This window comes from Salvelinus sp. IW2-2015, linkage group LG32 (assembly GCF_002910315.2).
Source record: "Salvelinus sp. IW2-2015 linkage group LG32, ASM291031v2, whole genome shotgun sequence".
Taxonomy (NCBI): Eukaryota; Metazoa; Chordata; class Actinopteri; order Salmoniformes; family Salmonidae; genus Salvelinus; species Salvelinus sp. IW2-2015.
Window position 1 is genome coordinate 13920838 of NC_036871.1, and position 19530 is coordinate 13940367.

At 43.8% G+C, this 19530-nt stretch overlaps 1 protein-coding gene across 3 annotated transcripts in view; it reads right to left on the reverse strand.

Annotated features, from left to right (window-relative positions):
* Nucleotides 1–726: 726 nt before the first annotated feature.
* The window catches only part of chd7 (chromodomain helicase DNA binding protein 7), a 79801-nt gene continuing 60997 nt past the window's right edge, over nt 727–19530 (reverse strand). For all 3 annotated transcript variants that reach the window (XM_023977808.2, XM_070436680.1, XM_023977807.2), the window contains exons 29-38: nt 19322–19530; nt 18260–19162; nt 17712–17863; nt 11259–11492; nt 9564–9731; nt 7795–8028; nt 4155–4370; nt 3716–3859; nt 3468–3572; nt 727–3308 (exon numbers count right to left, since the gene is read on the reverse strand). In XM_023977808.2, the coding sequence (XP_023833576.1) occupies nt 2301–3308; nt 3468–3572; nt 3716–3859; nt 4155–4370; nt 7795–8028; nt 9564–9731; nt 11259–11492; nt 17712–17863; nt 18260–19162; nt 19322–19530 (3373 nt within the window). In that variant the 3' untranslated portion in view covers nt 727–2300. The remainder of the gene's footprint in view (nt 3309–3467; nt 3573–3715; nt 3860–4154; nt 4371–7794; nt 8029–9563; nt 9732–11258; nt 11493–17711; nt 17864–18259; nt 19163–19321) is intronic.

Genomic DNA, 19530 nt, shown 5'->3' on the forward strand with positions numbered 1-19530 from the left:
CAGGGTCTCCAACTCCCCACCATACAGGCTGCTCTCCGCCACACACACACACAGCTAGTCTTCCACAGCCACACACACACACGGGCTGCCTCATCTGCCCCTCCTGTCAGTTTGGGTCACATCAGCAGGTCCATTGGGAGAGCTGCCATTTATGACTGCCCGAGTTAGCAGACCGACAGCCCCCAGTCTCTGGAAGCACTGTAGTATCTCCCACTAGCCCTACCCCTCCTCTCTCCTGTGCCTCCACCCCACTGACCCTAGACCCCACCAGGCAACATATGCTTCCAATGGCCCAGTTGGTTGGGGCAGTGTTTTGTGCACAAATCGTAGGTTTGATTCCTGCATGAGCCACACATACGGAATAAATAGGTTGAAAGCATCTTCGGAACGACCATTTTATATAAGGCATGAGTTAGAACACTCAAGTAAGAATCCAAGTTGGTTACCCTTAGGACTCTCAATGACTGGTCAAATTCTCAAAATGGCCTAACCACATTCGTTGGCTTCTTCACAACCAAAGATAAGCCTAATTAGGGTTGTATCAGATTGCTTTCACCTATAAATACCTTTCTGATCAGTCAGAGGTGAGCTGGCATGCAGCCAAAGTAGACATCTCAGCAGGGGCCCCTCTTCTTCCCTCCTGTAGGGTAGGTGGATGGTGTGATTGCTCTAGTGTTCAGCCAAATTATTATGCTTATTGCGCAATGAAATATTTCTAAAATGTGATTAATTGTAGTGGATTTTATTGAATTGTTAGTAGATATCACATTTGGCAAAAATATGTCCATCTGCACTTAAAAAGCCTTTATTTTCCTATTCTGGGGGTAATAACTTCACCACCATGAATCAACCAAGGTCATTTAACACTCAAAATAGACATGTACATTTAACATCCAATTAAAAATAAAAAAAAACTGGTCAACAAGCACTCCGGGTTTGGTTTCCTAGGCGAATATCATGATTCACTTTTATTAAAAGCATCATAACTACAGTTCATCATACATGATGTAAAAGAAAAAAAAGAAAAAGAAAAAAAAAAGACAAAGAAACATTTACAACTTATGTCTGTAAACTTCAAGGCTAGTTAGAATTGAGGTAATGCATTTCAGCTTGGTGGCTAAAAGTAACAAAAAGCCCATTCAATAGTTCTAATAAAGGTACCTGATTATTTTACTCTTACACCAGTGCATCAACAGGGATAGTGTGAGACAAATTGATTGCAGTACTTTTTCATGTCATCGTTTATATGCGATTTAGTTTCTCTTTTTCACCGACACTTGTGGTTGTGTTTTAATGGGAGAGCGATGTTTGAGACATTCAAAAGCTGCCTTAGGTTATTGCTGTCTCCTTCCGCGTTGTGGAAGAGAGGTCTCTCCCCTGCTTGGCTTTGTCAGTGTGTCAGACTAAAAACAGTCAGGAGAGTCAGGGCCATCAGTGTGTGAGACTGGAAAACAGTTTCTATAACGAGTGTGACTTGGAAGAGTCAGACAATATGGGTGTTAGTAGTAGTAGTAGTAGTAGTAGTAGGTGGCAGAAAACTGGAACTGGGAAGAGTGACTGAGAAAGGTAACGGGGTCGATTCATAGACTGGGAGAGGAACGGTGGATGAGGGTAAGACCGTCCGATTGAGACGGGGAAGAGTCAGAGATTGGATTGTTAGTGTGTAAGACTACAGGAAGAAACAGTCGGGTGTGTGTAGACTTGTGTGGGAGATCAGTGTGAGAGACTGGGAACAGTCAGATTATTAGGCCATCTGATATGTGAGGACTTCATCCTGCTCTTCAAGGCAGAACAGTACAACAGCAAAAAAAAAAAAAAAAAAAATCAACAAGATCCTTTTCATCAGCAGCATATAGACGCTTAATGCCGTTAAATTGTACGCCAATGGAGAGTTACGAGATGCTACTTAATTTCACAATATCAAGAGAGTAATAAAAAATAAAAAATACAGAAACAGAAAAGCAGCATAGCACTATTGGAACGATTAATTCCTATAATAATATTTCGGAGGAAATGTTCCATCTCATCTAGTATGCACTGTTCAGAGAGCACAAAGACCAAAAATAACATCCTTTTGACATCTGCAAAACTCTAGTTCAGTTTGCTTTTTCCCTGACTACGCTATTAACGCTACAGTGAGAGCCTTTTAGTTACGTATACTCTCCCTGATTTTCATTTTTACCTGTAAAAGAAACAAAGACAAATAAAACAAAAAAACTAATTTGGATATCAAGTTGTTGTGTAAACGTGTCATGAGAGCACTGGGGGGGGAGGGGAGGGGGTCAAAGGCCAGTTTAGTTTCAGTCACTCTTCTCAGGGGCATCCTCTCCTTCCTCCTCATCCTCGGCTGCTAGGTCTTGCGGCGAGTCGGCTTCCTCAGCCAATGCGGAGGCCTCGTCTTCTAGGGCAGACGACTCGGCCGTCTTCTCCAGGCTCTCTGCTGAGTCACTGTCGTCGGCTGTCTCTGGGTCTGCGGTAGCGGCGGCAGGGCGGTCCGGGGCAGGGCCAGCCTGGCTGGGCTCCTTCTCCTGGCCCTGAGCTCCAGAAGCAGCCCCCATGGCTCCAGCCATGGCGCTCTGCAGGTCAGCCAGGGTGGTGGGGGGGAAGCCAGGCATAGTGAGACCTCCCAGGCCAGGGGGCAGGAACATGTAGGGGGAAAAGAGCCCAGGGGCCATGGTGGACAGCAGGAAAGGGTTGAAGGCCAGGGAGCTGGCCGACATGCCGGAGGCGGCCATTGCGGCAGCAGCTGCGTTCAGAGCCGCGGCGTCCCTGTTAGCCTCGCTCGACTCCACCCCAGTGTCCTTCTCCTCATCCCCCTCTTCTCCGCCCTCCCCGTCGTCTCTCTTTGACGTCTCGTCCGAATCGCCCTCGTCATTGGTGCCGTTGGAGGCTGCAGCGGGCGTGGCTGCAGCCGAGGCAGCGGCGAGGTTATTTCCGAACAGGCCTCCCAGGCCAAACATGTTTGGCAGGCCGCCCATACCAGCCATACCAGGCAGCATGAGAGGCAGCATGGCTGAGGCGTGTTTAGAGTCAGCCCCCCCCATGCCGGGGAAGCCCATGAGCTGCAGCTGAAGACTCTGGAAGCTCTGTAGGCCCTGCAGGCTGGTGAGGTCCATGCCTCCAAACAGACCATTCATCAGCAGAGGGTTCAGGCCCCCGGACGATGCAGCCTGGGCCTGAGCTGCCGCGGCAGCCGCCGTCGCCTTGGCGATCTCCGATTTGGGGCGTCTCCCCCGACGACGGACGCCCTCCTCGCGCACCACGGGCCCCGTCAGGAGACGGTCAAACATGGCCTCAGGGAGGAAGCCCTGTGGAATGGGGTAAGAAACCATGGTTAGTTAGTCAAACGACAATTTTGCGATTCGGCATTAATTTCTCCTCAAACATCAACAGATAAGGTTAAAATCTAAAACAAGTGCTGATTGGAATCAATTGAGGGCTAACCGGGAGAATGACAAGAAACTCACCGATTGCTTGACAATGTCGGTCCAGTCAGGAGCGATGGCAAACTCTGGGTTCTCCAGGAGCCATCGGGGCAGTTCCTTCATGGGCGGCGCCATGGCTCCACCCATCTGGGAAAAAAAGAGGAACAAAATGTTTGACAAGATAGCAATACCTTCAGTTTTGCTATGAAAGGCCAAATTGAAACTGTTGCCAAATGGCGACCAATGCATGTGACAAAGCTAATTTATACTGTACTGAAAAGAAGCAATACCTTTCTGCCGTTTCTCCGGTTGACCACGGGAACCCTCTCTTCTCCGGTGAGAGTGTTGATGTCGATCTTGTTGGGGTTTCGGCAGCGGTGCCGCTTCTGCTTGGGTTTGGGGAACTGGGAGGAGAGGAGCAACTCCTCACTCTTCTACAGAGAGACATACGGGAGTGTGGACAGGGATTAGGAACCACGACAGGACCAGACATGAAATTCTTGAATACTTCATTATATACACTAACCGTTATGAATTAGAATAGCTAAATGTTATATTTGCAACCATATTTTAATCACTGAAAGGGATGGTGTAAGATCTGATTTAGGAAAGGGAACAGGGGGTTGAAGGTAGGGGATATGTTCATATTCCACACTGATGTGTTAGTTCTACTGTATAGGGACATCTGGTAAACAACTAGACTTTATTCCATTTTGTTGAAGTACATACTGGTGTGTATGCAGTAGGCATGTCCATTGTGTACGTGGGGTGCTGTCTGAGCCAGTCCCTCAGGTCCTTGTCAGATGGGGTACCAGCGTCCCCGTCCTCTATAGCGCTGACAGAGGGGACGCGGGCGGATGCGCTGGGACTGGGAATGTTGTGGCGGTAGGAACGCGGGGGCATCTGCACCCCCTCCACCGACGCTTTGGTCCCCTCGGAATCCTCCTATAGAGGGGTGCGGGGGATGAAGACCGGGAAAAGTTAACTTCATTCATTACCATGTAAAGTAGAGCTACTCAAATTGTATCTAAAATTTTTGATTTTGTATGACATTTGATCAATGTCTTGTCAAACTTGTATTTAAATGTACGTTAGTCTAATTGAGATATCCCAGGCATACCCGTGTTCATTTGACATTTTCTAAAACTTAATTCAGACTTTGTCCCATTGAACCTGTTTTCTATCAGGTATTTAACTATTTATTAAAAGGTCCAGTGCTGTCCGAAACATGATTTCCTGTGTTTATATACATTTTCACACTAAGGTTGGAATAACACTGAAATTGTTAAATTATGGTAATGCCCTTTAAGTGTAAGACAGCGTTTCCCAAACGTGGTCCTGGGGACCACAAAGGGTGCACATTTTGGTTATTGCTCTAGAACTACACAGCAGATTCAAAGAATCAAAACTTGATGATTAGTTGAGTCAGCTGGTTAGTGCTAGGAAAAAAAGGGGGATCCCGAGAACAGAGTTTGGGAAGCTCGGTAAGAGCTGCTTGAGTGGAGCTGAAGTGAGGGACTAAAAATAAAATCACTAATGTAAAATATACTGTGTCCGTAAAATGTATATAGGTTCAGAACGTCTGTGAAACACAACAGTTGAAAAATATATGTCAAATAGAAATCAAAACTGGATGGTCTTCAGATAGATGGGAGGGGTTGAGGGTAACTGACGGTGGAACTAAAAACAAACTGCAATTAACACATATGGAATCATGCATTAACCAAAAACGTGTTAGAAGAATCTCAAATATAACATTTGATTTGTTTAAGTAGCCACCCTTTGACTTGATGACAGCTTTGCACACTCTTGGCATTCTCTCAACCAGCTTCATGAGGTAGTCACCTGGAATGCATTTCAATTAACAGGTGTGCCTTGTTAAAAGTTAATTTGTGGAATTTCTTTCCTTCTTAATGCGTTTGAGTCAATCAGTTGTGTTGTGACAAGGTAAGGGTGGTATATAGAAGACAGCCCTATTTGGTAAAAGACCAAGTCCAAATTATGGCAAGAACAGCTCAAACAAGGAAAGAGAAACAGTTCATCATTACTTTAAAACATGGTCAGCCAATAAGGAATATTTCAAGAACTATGAAAGTTTCTTCAAGTGCAGTCTCAAAAACCATCAAGTGCTATGATGAAACTGGCTCGCATGAGTACCGCCAAAGGAAAGGAAGACCCAGAGTAAACTCTGAGGATAAGTTCATTAGAGTTACCAGCCTCAAAAATCAGCAATTAACTGCACCTCAGATAAATGCTTCAGAGTTCAAGTAACAGACATTTCAACATCAACTGTTCAGAGGAGACTGTGTGAATCAGACCTTCATGGTCAAATTGCTGCAAAGAAACCACTAAAGGACACCAATAAGAAGAGACTTGCTTGGGCCAAGAAACATGAGCAATGGACATTAGACAGGTGGAAATCTGTCATTTGGTCTGATGAGTCCAAATTTGAGATTATTGGTTCCAAACTCCGTGTCTTTGAGACACAGTAGTTGAACGGATGATCTCCGCATGTGTGGTTCCGATCGTTAAGCATGGAGGTGGTGGTGTGATGGTGCTTTGCTGGTGACACTTATTTAGAATTCAAGGCACACTTAACCAGCATGGCTACTACAGCATTCTGCAGCAATATGCCATCTTATCTGGTTTGCACTTAGTGTGACTATCATTTGTTTTTCAACAGGACAATGAACCAACACAACTCCAGGCTGTGTAAGGGCTATTTGACCAAGAAGGAGCGTGATGGAGTGCTGCATCAGATGACCTGGCATCCACAATCACCCGACCTCAACCCAATTGAKATGGTTTGGGATGATTGTGCAGAAAGTTAAGGAAAAGCAGCCAACAAGTGCTCAGCATATGTGGGAACTCCTTTAACTTCTTGACGCTAGGAGGTAGAATTTTTATGTTTGGAAAAATAACGATCCCAATGTAAACGGCCTATTTCTCAGGCCCAGATGCTAGAATATGCATATAATTGACAGATTCGGATAGAAAACAGTCTAAAGTTTCCAAAACTGTCAAAATATTGTCTGTATGACAGAACTGATTTTGCAGGAGAAAACCTGAGGAAATCCAACTAGGAAGTGCCTCTTATTTTGAAAAATCCCTGTTCCATTGCCTGCCTTTCCTTCATTTAAAGGGGTATCAACCAGATTCCCTTTCCTATGGCTTCCTCAGGGTGTGAACAGTCTTCAGACATAGTTTCAAGCTTTTATTCTGAAAAATGAGTGAGATTTATCAAATCGCGTCAGTGCTTGATTAGTTCTTGCGCGCGAAAGTGGTAGCTCGACATTTTATTTCTGTCTGTATTGAATAGTTTACCCTCCGGTTGAAATATTATCGATTATTTATGTTAAAAACCTGAGGATTGATTATAAAAAACGTTTGACATGTTTCTACGAACTTTACGGATACAATTTGGAATTTGTCTGCCCTTCATGACCGGCACGAGCCTGTGGATTACTGAATATAACGCTCAAACCAAATGGAGGTTTTTGGATATAAAAATCATCTTTATCGAACAAAAGGAACATTTGTGTAACTGGGAGTCTCGTGAGTGCAAACATCCGAAGATCAAAGGTAAGCGATTCATTTTATTGCTTTTCTGACCAATCTACATTGCTGCTAGCTATTTGTAATGTTTTGTCTAGTGATCGATAAACTCACACAAACGCTTGGATTGCTTTCGCTGTAAAGCATATTTTCAAAATCTGACACGACAGGTGGATTAACAACAAGCTACGCTGTGTTTTGCTATATTGCACTTGTGATTTCATGAATATAAATATTTTTTGCAATTCTTTTAATTTGGCACTCTGCAAATCAGCGGTTGTTGATGAAAATTATACCGCTAAAGGGATCCGTGCGCCAAGAGGTTAAGAAAATCATTCCTCATGAAGCTGGTTGAGAGCATGCCAAGAGTGTGAAAAGCTGTCAAGGCAAAGGGTGACTACTTTGAAGAAACTCAAATATAAACTATATTTTGATTTGTTTAACACTTTTTGGTTACTACATGATTCCATATGTGTTATTTCATAGTTTTGACATCTTCACTATTATTCTTAGTCAAAATAAAGTAAAACCCTTGAATGAGTAGGTGTGTCCAAACTTTTGACTGGTACTGCATATATACATACACACCAATTTTTTTTAAAGAGCTGTTTTGATAGGATGGAGTTTTGGCCGGAAAATTAGTTAGACCAATGCTCTTTGCTAAGAAGCTGTTTGTTTCTTTTTGACCATTTTAATTTAACACAAGCACAGTACAGTACTTAATTGTTACCCAGAACCCATTTGTTATTGCAATAAAAAAAATGCTGCATTGGACCTTTAATAAAATGTGACTGTTAGTGACCATGCTCTGTACCGTGGCTCCTCTCTTGTTGTTGATAAACAGCAGCTCTAGCCCCTCCACATTTTTCCTGCGGCCTCGTCTCCTCCGGGTGGGCAGGTCAGCATCGGCCAATGAGCCATTGGCCCTATGTCTGGAAGGCGTGGCCGCCTGTAGCAGCTCCATCTGAGCCTTGAGGGTAGCAGAAGGCACCATGCTGCTGCTGGAGTAGCCCGCCAGGGACGACGCTGCCTTGTGGTGATGCATGCCCTGGAGCAGAATAAGTCCCAATGATAAATATGGAAACTTAGAGTCAATGTATAGACTAAAATGCAATGCCTGTAACAAAGAGGTTAATTTACATGGCAACTAATATGAGTGCTTTACATACTTGACTCCTTTATATAAAAGATATGATAAATATTAAAATGCTTTATTTCAGTGGGGTCATCTTTACTCATACATCAGGGAGACCAGAGGGGTATCCTACAAAGCAAGCAGGATCTACTCAGGGTTTTCTAAAGCGAACCAGCATCAGTTCCCTTCGGATTCCAGCTCAGGCTTCACCCGTACTACGATGGTGGGTATTGCTTGTCCGCCTGCCGCTAATTCTAAAATCTCTGAAACTGGAAACACTTATCTCCCTCACTAGCTTTAAGCACCAGCTGTCAGAGCAGCTCACAGATTACTGCACCTGTACATAGTCCATCTATAATTTAGCCCAAACAACTACCTCTTCCCCTACTGTATTTATTTTGCTCCTTTGCAACCCATTATTTCTACTTTACACATTCTTCCACTGCAAATTTACCATTCCAGTGTTTTACTTGCTATATTGTATTTACTTCGCCACCATGGCCTTTTTTTTGCATTTCCCTCCCTTATCTCACATTGTATATAGACTTATTGTTCTACTGTATTATTGACTGTATGTTTGTTTTACTCCATGTGTAACTCTGTGTTGTTGTATGTGTCGAACTGCTTTGCTTCATCTTGGCCAGGTCGCAATTGTAAATGAGAACTTGTTCTCAACTTGCCTACCTGGTTAAATAAAGGTGAAATATAAAAATTAAAAAAATAATTCTAGCAGTCTTGTAACTGACACATTTAGATTTGGTCGAAATCAAAATAAAGGAAAAGTTCTCTTGCAAATTCAGTATGGTATGATGAGAAATATGCTTTTAGAAGTGACGTCTTTATTTTATTACGTATCATTAACAGTCTTTGGTGCGCTTATCAATGAATGAGCAACACCCCCACCCACTCCTATCAATAAAATAATTTTACCGAAATAACACTTGTCATATAAAAGTTACTGTCCCTGTAAAATACCAAATGCATTTTGTCATTACTAAATAATGTGATAAATTATTTTACATTTAATACTAACAAAACATTTGATCATTTTTAAAAATCAGTCTTCTTCCTCAAATGAAGAGGATGATGGCACAATCTTTGTGAGCGAGAGGGAAGGAATCCTTATTTAATTGGTCCTCAACTCGCTGCTCAGACACTTCATTCAGGATAAATTAGTTAGTCATGAGTTACCCAGCCCTGGAATAGGTTAGTTCTGTAGGATTCATTGCCATAGAAATTTACCTGACTGAAAGGTGAGCCACATTGGTACGACTGGTTATCCTGAGTTGAACTCAAGAGTTGACCAAGGTTACCTCGCTAACTCTTCAAACCTGATTCGTAGGACACCACTGACCCAAAAGTGTAATTCAAAAAAATACAATGCAGTTGTAAAAAGTGATACATAATTCTAAATTTAGAATTAATTCATAACATTTTAAAGACCCTACCTTGGTGAGGTCCATGGCCTGGCTCTGGGACTCAGGTTGGTGAGACTCTCTGAGCTGAGCCACCATATCCATCAGGTTCCTTCGCTTGGCGGCGCGCTCCGCCTCAATCTCCACCTTTCTCCGCCTGCGACGACGCTGCTTTGGCAACGACATGCTCAGAGCATCCTCCTTTACAGAGAGCGAGAGGGGAAATATAGGGTTGAGAATTCAAGGTTTTACTGCTTACCTACAAAGCATCACATGGGTTTGCGCCTACACCCATCTCTYCGATTTGGTCCTGCCATACATACCTACACGTACGGTCACAGAACACAGGCCTCCTTATTGTCCCTAGAATTTTTAAGCAAACAGGAGGCAGGGCTTTCTCCTATAGCGCTCCATTTTTATGGAATGGTCTGCCTATCAAAGTGAGAGACGCAGACTCGGTCTCAACCTTTAAGTCTTTATTGAAGACTCATCTCTTCAGTAGGTCCTATGATTGAGTGTAGTCTGGCCCAGGGGCGACAAGGTGAACGAAGAGGCACTGGAGCGACGAACTGCCCTTGATGTCTCTACCTGACCGGCTTCCCCTCCACTGGGATTCTCTGCTTCTGACCCTATTACAGGGGCCGAGTCACTGGCTTACTAGTGCTCTTCCATGCAGTCCCTAGGAGGGGTGCGACACTTGAGTCGGTTGAGTCACAGACGTGATCTTCCTGTCCGGTTTTGCACCCCCCTTGGGCTTGTGTGGTGGAGGAGATCTTTGTGGGTTATACTCAGCCTTGTCTCAGTGTAGTAAATTGGTAGTCTATTGATATCCCTCTAGTGGTGTGGGTGCTGTGCTTTGGCAGTGGTGGGGTTATATCTTGCCTGGTTGGCCCCGCCCCAGTCACCAGTATCTATGCTGCATTAGTCTATGTGCCCGGGGGGGGCTAGGGTCAGTGTTAAATCTGATGTAATTCTCCTGTCTTATCTGGTGTCCTGTGTTAATTTAAGTTGGGTCCCTCTAATTCTCTCTAACCCCTCCCGGAGAACCTGAGCCCTAGGATCATGCCTCCAGACTACCTTGTCTGATGACTCCTTGCTGTCCCCAGTCCACTTGGTCGTGCTGCTGCTCCAGTTTCAAATGTTCTGACCTGTTCACCGGCTATGAAAAGCCAACTGACATTTACTCCAGAGGTACTGACCTGTTGCACCCTCTACAACCACTGATTATTATTTGACCCTGCAGGTCATCTATGAACATCCTGAAGAACAACCTGGCCTTAATGGCCATGTACTCTTATAAATCTCCACCTGGCACAGCCAGAAGAGGACTGGCCACCCGTTGGAACCTGGTTCCTCTAGGTTCCTTCCTAGGGAGTTTTTCCTAGCCACTGTGCTTCTACATCCGCATTGCTTGCTGTTTGGGGTTTTAGGCTGGGTTTCTGTTTAGCACTTTGTGACATCTTCTGATGTAAAAAGGGCTTTATAAATACATTAGATTGAAAATCAATGTAGAAAAATGGGACACCGGTTTGAAAGTAAAATTAAGTGATTTAAGTTAATTATATAGTAATAAGGGAATATTCATTTTCAGACCTCACCCTATATATCAGTATGAATACACTTTATCTTCCAAGACCAATCATCTGAGATGCATGTTTTTTTAACCGATAGTTACAAACTAAATCTGTTGAGTGGGCATTTTTTGCAAAATATTTTTTTACTACTTACGTTAACCTGTGGCGAGAGGGTGAGGTCCTCGCTGCCGCTGAAGCTCGTCTGAGCAGCCGCCACCATCGACAGCTCGGCCAGGCCGCGCCTCTGCTGGGGGCTTTCTGACGCCATGGGGCCAGGGTATCCAGGCAACAGGCCCGGGATGTCGAAGAACTGACGGCGGTTGGCGGGCCACTTGCCCTTGATGACCGCCTCGCAGATGTTGTCCATGCGATTGATCATCACGCGATCCTGGAAAGTCAAAATGGCGCACAGAGGAATGGGTTAATACAACTAGAGAAGTACTTTGATGATGGAGTTGGGTCCGACTTGAAAACAGGGCTTTTCTCCATTTTATTTCTTTACGTAAACTGATATCCGTGTTATTTCTTTAATACCGAACTGCTCAAGTACCTTAGGTTTATAGTGTGTGCCTATAGTGTGTGCCTAGCAAAAGTGTTCATCCCCCTCTGCGTTGTTCCTATTTTGTTGCATTACAACCTGTAATTGAAATGTATTGTTATTTGGATTTTATGTAATGGACACACAAAATAGTCCAATATGGTGAAATGTAAAAAAATTACTTGTTTAAAAAATAATAATATGAAGCCCCTAAATACGATATGGTGCAACCAATCACCTTCAGAAGTCCCATAATTAGTTAAATAAAGTCCACCTGTGTGCAATCTAAGTTTCACATGATCTGAGTATATATGTATATATACACACACACGTTCTGAAAGGCCCCAGAGTCTGCAACACCACTAATTGAGGGGCACCACCAAGCAAGTGGCACCATGAAGACCAAGGAGCTCTCCAAACAGGTCAGGGACAAAGTTGTGGAGAAGTACAGATCAGGGTTGGGTCATAAAAAAATATCTGAAACTGAACATACCACAGAGCACTATTAAATTCATTATTAAAAAATGGAAAGAATATGGCACCACAACAAACCTCCCAAGGAGGGCATTAATCAGGGAGGCACCAAAGATAGCCAACCCTGAAAAAGTTGCAAAGCTCCACAGCGGAGATAGGAGTATCTGTCCATAGAACCACTAAGCCGTACACTCCACAGAGCTGGGCTTTACGGAAGAGTGGTCAGAAAAAAGCCATCTGGCGCAAACCCAACACCTCTCATCACCCCAAGAACACCATCCATACAGTGAAGCATGGTGGTGGCAGCATCATGCTGTGGGGATGATTTTCATCAGCAGGAACAGGGAAACTGGTCAGAATTGCAGGAATGATGGATAGTGCTAAATACAGGGAAATTCTTGAGGGGAAAACGGTTTTAGTCTTCGGGAGATTTGAGACTGGGACGGAGGTTCACCTTCCAGCAGGGCAATGACCCTAAGCATACTGTTAAAGCAACATTTGAGTGGTTTAAGGGGAAACATTTAAATGTCTTGGAATGGCCTAGTCAAAGCCCAGCCCTCAATCCAATTGAGAATCTGTGGTATGACTTAAAGATTGCTGTACACCAGCAGAACTCATCCAACTTGAAGGAGCTGGAGCAGTTTTGCCTTGAAGAATGGGCAACAATACCAGTGGCTAGATGTGCTAAGCTTATAGCGACATACCCCAAGAGACTTGCAGCTGTAATTGCTGCATTTCTTGTTTGTTTCACAATAAAAATATTTTGCATCTTCAAAGCATGTGTGCAATGTTGTGTTCCAGGGTGCAAGGCAATAAAATAGGAAAAATGCCAAGGGGGGGTGAATACTTTCACAAGCCACTGTATAGTGTGTGCCTATTATGGGGTATTGTGTGTAGATTGCTGAGAATTTATTTATTTTAATCAATTTTAGAATAAGGCTGTAACGTAACAAAATGTGGAAAAAGTAAATGGGTCAGAATTAATACTTTCCAAATGCACTGTACCTTTCATAATATTTCCCTACCTTTACATTTGCCTACCTTTACATCTATTGTTGCTTCATTCTTTCCTCACTTTCAACATTTGAATGAAATAAGTTTCGTTGTCCCCATCTTCATAATTCCAATGACATCCTTGAATAATATAGGACTAGATTCAGAAGGCTTTCACTTCTCTTCGCGAAGATTGTATGTTACAGGTCTGAATAAATGCAACAAAATAAAGTCGAGCAAGCTATTCTAGATGAGCTTTTCCTGGGACTCCAAGAGCTAAGGAGCGTTTTTTAAGTGGAGGCCAGTGGCGCACAGGTGCTTGCGTGTTGCGCAAGAGACAGAAGCTTATTATGCATAACCCAACATTAATTAGCTAAGGCTAATACTGGATTGAATTTATTACCTAAAAGAGGTTGGCTAGGACATCTAGATTGATATATAGCCCTACATATATAACACAATTTGAATGGAGTCAAAGCAACAATATTCGAGTGATAAGGTGATTTAAAACTCTTAAAATAAAAATTGTAATCTACAACTGAAAAACAAGCCAGATGGAGATGGGTAAATTTGACGCACATTCAGCCTTTATATTACTGTAGCATAGGTCACAAGAAAAAAAAGTTACCATGAGACGATAGGTCTACATGCATTGTGAGCTGCCGCTCCATACTGAGATGAGTCATCATGCAGAGGCTGTAGAGATGCCAGATTTGGACCACACAATTTAACAGTTCCAATTAATGCCATGCTGTTCATATAAATCATTTATTACAATTGACCAGTTTCACAGTTATTTATACCAGTGAAAGGGAGTGGTAACCGGGTTCTTGGTAACCGGGTTTTTGTCATTCAACCCTAATCAGGTGTGACCACCATTTGCCTGATGCAGAGCGACATCTCCTTCGCATAGAGTTGACCACTCCTCTTCAATGGCTGTGCGAAGTTGCTGAATATTGGCGGGAAATGGAACAAGCTGTCGTACATGTTGATCCAGAGCATCCCAAACATGCTCAATGGGAGACATGTCTGGTGCGTATATGCAGGCCGTGACAGAAGTGGGACATTTTCAGCCTCCAGGAATTGTGTACAGATCCTTGCGTCATGGGGTCATACTGAAACATGAGGTGATGTGGCGGATGAATGGCACGACAACGGGCCTCAAGATCTCATTAAGGTATATCTGTGCATTCAAATTGCCATCGATAATATATATTGTGTTTGTTGTCCGTAGCTTATGCCTGCCCATACCATTACCCCACCACCACCATTTGTAATTTATCCCTTTTTATTTTTATTTATTTAACTAGGCAAGTCAGTTAACACATTCTTATTTACAATGACAGCCTAATTGTGCGCCGCCCTATGGGACTCCCAATCACGGCTGGTTGTGAAACAGCCTGGAATTGAACCAGGGTCTGTAGTGATGTCTCTAGCACAGAGATGCAGTGCCTTAGACCGCTGCGCCACCCGGGAGCCCTGAGGTAAGTTGACTGAGAACGCATACTCATTTACAGGAACGACCTGGGGAATAGTTACAGGGGAGAGTACGGGGGATGAATGAGACAATTGGAAGCTGGGGATGATTAGGAGGCCATGATGGTATGAGGATCAGATTGGGAATTTATCCAGGAAATCGGGGTTAACACACCTACTCTTACGATAAGTGCCATGGGCACTTTAGTGACACCAGTTTAACATCCCATCTGAAAGATGGCCCCATACACAGGACAATGTCCCCAATCACTGCCCTGGGGCATGCCAGATCTTATTCTTTCAACCAGAAGAAAAAGTGCCTCCTACTGGCCCTCCAACACCACTTACAGCAGCATCTGGTCTCCCATCCAGGGACCAACCCTGCTTAACTTCAGCGGTAACCCAGCAGTGGGATGCTGGATGGTATGCTGCAGGCTTCATGAGAGACTGTTCACAAAGTTGACATCATCAAACCGCTTGCCCATACAACACCATACTCAATGTCTGGCATATGCCTGGCACAGTTACGAGGATTGATACGTGAAGAGCACACTTTTCCAGTGTACTAGCGTCCATCGAAGGTGAGAATTTGCCCACTGAATTAAGTTACGACGCCGAATGGAGTCAAGTCAAGACCCTGGTGAGGATGACGAGCACACAGATGAGATTCCCTGAGACGKTTTTTTACAGTTTGTGCAGAAATTCTTTGGTTGAGCAAACCCAGTTTCATCAGCTGTCCGGGAGACTTGTCTCAGAGGATCCCGCAGGTGAAGAAGCCGGATGTGGAAGTCCTGGGCTGGCATGGTTACACATGGTCTGGGGTTGAGAGGCCAGTTGTACGTACTGCCAAATTCTCTAAAACAACGTTGGAGGCAGTTTATGGTAGAGAAATTAACATTAAATTCACTGGCAACAGCTTTGGTGGAGATTCCTGCAGTCAGCAGGCCAATTACACACTCCCTTAAAACRTATTGTCAATAGGGGGGCGCTGTTTTCACTTTGTAAAAAATCGTGCCCAATTTAAACGGCCTCCTACTCCGTTCTAGATCATACAATATGCATATTATTATTACTATTGGATAGAAAACACTCTGAAGTTTCTAAAACTGTTTGAATTATATCTGTGAGTAAAACAGAACTCATTTGGCAGCAAACTTCCATATAGGAAGTGAAAAATCTGAAAACGAGGCTCTGTTTCAGGGCCTGCCTATTCAACTGGCTTTTATTTATCGATATGTATGCACTTCATACGCCTTCCACTAGATGTCAACGGGCAGTGGAAGGTGGAATGGGGTGTCTAGCTTGATCTGAGGCCGAACAAGAGCTTTTGGAGTGACAGGTCCGGTATTTTCTTTGTCTTCGACGGCGCGCGAGGGACCTCGGCATTGTCTTCTGAAAAGCGGTATACACGGCGAATATCTCCGGCTCTGATTTTATTTGATACATATGATAATAACATCATAAATTAGGTTTTTTCAACCGAGTTTTATCAGTTTATTCAACGTTTATTGGGACTTTGAGTTTTCCGTTCTTTGCGCCAAGAGAGGATGGGAATGTTAGCAACCTTGGCTAGCATTGTGGCGCGAATTCGACAGAAGAAATGGACATTCTAAAACCAAACAACGATTTATTCTGGAAATAGGACTCCTTGTACAACATTCTGATGGAAGCTCAGCAAAAGTAAGACAACATTTATGATGTTATTTCGTATTTCTGTGTAATATGTTGATGCCTATTCTCCGCCGTGTTGGTGAGCGCTGTCTCACAATAACCCAAGCTGTATGTTGTGGTAAAGTTATTTTTAAAAATCTAACAGCGGTTGCATTATGAACCAGTGTATCTTTCATTTGCCATACAACAAGTATTTTTATGTAAAGTTTATGATGAGTTCTTTGGTCAGATTAGGTGAGTGTACAAAATATCTCCGGACATTCTGGGGAAATGTTGCTACGTATTCACAATGTATAACCACGATTTGCAGCTCTAAATATGCACATTTTCCAACAAAACATAAATGTATTGTATAACATGATGTTATAAGACTGTCATCTGATGAAGTTGTCCAAAGGTTAGTGATTAATTTTATATCTATTGCTGGTTTTTGCGAAAGCTACCTTTGCGGTGAATAAATGCGTTTGTGTGTTTGGCTATTGTGGTAAGCTAATATAATTCTATATTGTGTTTTCGCTGTAAAACACTTTTAAAAAATCGGAAATATTTGCTGGATTCACAAGATGTTTATCTTTCATTTGCTGTACACCATGTATTTTTCATAAATGTTTTATGATGAGTATTTAGGTATTTCACGTTGCTCTCTAATTATTCTGGCTGCTTTGGTGCTATTTTTGATGGTGGCTGCAATGTAAAACTATGATTTATACCTCAAATATGCAAATTTTCAAACAAAACATAAATGTATTGTATAACATGTTATAAGACTGTCATCTGATGAAGTTGTTTCTTGGTTAGTGACTAATTTTATCTCTATTTTGTAGGTTTTGTGAAAGCTACCTATGCGGTGGAAACATGGTGAAAATATGCGGTTGTGTGTTTGGCTATTGTGGTTAGCTAATAGAAATACATAGTGTTTTCGCTGTAAAACATGTTTTTTTTTTAATCGGAAATGATGGCTGGATTCACAAGATGTTTATCTTTCATTTGCTGTATTGGACTTGTGATTTCATGAAAATTATATTATATGATATCCCTGTCCCGTTAGGCTAGGCTATGCTAGTCAGCTTTTTTGATGAGGAGGATCCCGGATCCGGGAGGGTGATGAAGTAGAGGTTAAAACTTGCGACAGTGTGTTTTGTCCCCAGCACAAGGTGCACCTGTGTATTAATCATGCTGTTTAATCAGATTTTTGATATGCTACACCTGTCAGGTGGATGGATTATCTTAGCAAAAGAGAAAATGCTCACTAACAGGAATGTAATCAAATTTGTACAAAATTTTTGAGAAATAAGCTTTTTGTGCGTATGGAAAATTTCTGGGATATTTTATTTCAGCTCATGAAACATGGGACCAACACTTTACATTATATAATTATTTGTTCAGTATATATTTCACCACTAAATGAATATGAGCATGTATCTGTGAATTAATGTACATCTTTGTTCTACAAACCTTTGGCCAGAAAGAGAAGGAGAAGGTTCTCTGGATGGCTGAGGGTTCTCCATCCTCGGGGCAGAACCCATCGCGGGTCTCGTCTCTGGCCGTGGTGCTCAGTGAGGCATTGCTCTCCTCGTCAAAGTTCTTCTGCTCAGAGGTGGCACCAACTGAAAAATGACGACAACAACGCTTGGTCAACAGCAGCCACAAGAGAATCTACAAATGGCTTCATCTAGTGCTTTCTCAAAATTAGCAACAGCAGTATACTAGAAGGGTCATACAGTGAGTCTTCATTTCAACACTAAGCAACAAGCTTAAATAGACGACATATAGTAGTTTCTAAATGCCAGCTAAAGCAGACCAACTACACACAGCCACTTACTGTGTTGGGGCTGGCTTCAACAGAGTAGTTATGATTCATGCACTTGCATGGCCCAACGGTCTATTGTATAGACTTCTACACAGACCCACGGTTGATAGTTTACATGAATTCACACCCTAAAATTGAAATTTTCCTTGAGAAAAGCTCTATTTTTAGCAATGGGGTTGGGAGTAAGACATACCTTCAGCTTGAGACGACTTCTCAGACTTGTCGTCTTCCTCCATCTTCTCCTCATCCTCCTCTTCGGGGCCTTTCTCAGCCACTGGATTGGGAGATTTGGGAGACTTGGCTGGACTCGCATCTTTTTCCTTCTTGGTTTCCTGGTCTTCCGATGCTTTGGAAGACTCCGGTTTCTCCTGGAATTCCGGATTCTTGTCCTGGTCCCCGACGTCCTCATTGGGAGGGTCTTCTTTCTCAGGTTCAGCCTCCTTGGAAGTCTCTCCGTCAGCATCCCCATTGACCTCCATTTTCTCCTCCTTCAGTTCTTGGTCTTCCTCGTCTTTAAGGTCCTCTCCCTCCTCCTTCGCTTTTTCTTCCTTCAACTCCTTCTTGGGAGACGTAGCCTTCTCTTCTTTCTCTCCCTCCATCTCTTCGTCCTTGCCTTCCTGCTCGTCTTGTTTCTCGGCTTTAGTACATGGAAGGTCGTTGTCACCTTCCTCTTTCACCACCTTGTCTTCCTCCTCCTCCTCCTCCTCTTTGACATGGGAGGGTTTCTCAGCAGCGGCCTGCTCAGAGGCAGTAGAGGGAGCACCATCGCGGGGCGGCTGAGGCGCCCCAGCCGATCCCCCCTTGGTGAACTTCCTGTGGGCCTCAAGGAAGCCCAAGGCTGGGTCGTTGAGGATGTGGTAGTCGGTGCGGCTCACGCCGTGCTTGGAGGCGCCCAGGAGGAGGTCGCGGTCGTGCCTGCCACAGTCCCACCACTCCGGCAGGTCAGAGCTGGGCTGGCAGAGGCGCAGGCGCTCGCCCAGCAGGGGGTGGGGCAACACCTGCTCGCGGATGCGGCGCAGCAGCTCGATGCGGTAAAGGGTGCGTGATGCGCGCTCCTCCGTGATGGGGTCAATGATCAGGGTGGGGTCTGGGAGCTCTGCCAGAGAGAGAGAGGAAGGGGGGTTGAGGAGAGGAAAATAGTTGTTAATCTAGTCAGTCTTTCCAGGGAATGATCCTTTGCTTTAGCTTAAGTAAATGTAGGTATGGCTGAAGTTGTGTTCAACAGATTTGTTATTAAATGTGTGAGGGCATTTACCTGTGTCGGTCTTGACCTGCATGCGACACACCCGTTTGCACATGGCCACGAAGGAGAAGTAGTACTTCTCCAGGCTCTCGTCAGTCTTCTTGTCCAGACGGGCGAAGGCCCTGAACTGGGTCCAGTCAAAGCGCTGACGGGCCGTGTCATAGATCACGCCAAACGTGGACACCACGCGGTAAAAGTCAGCTTCCTCACGCCTGGTCCAC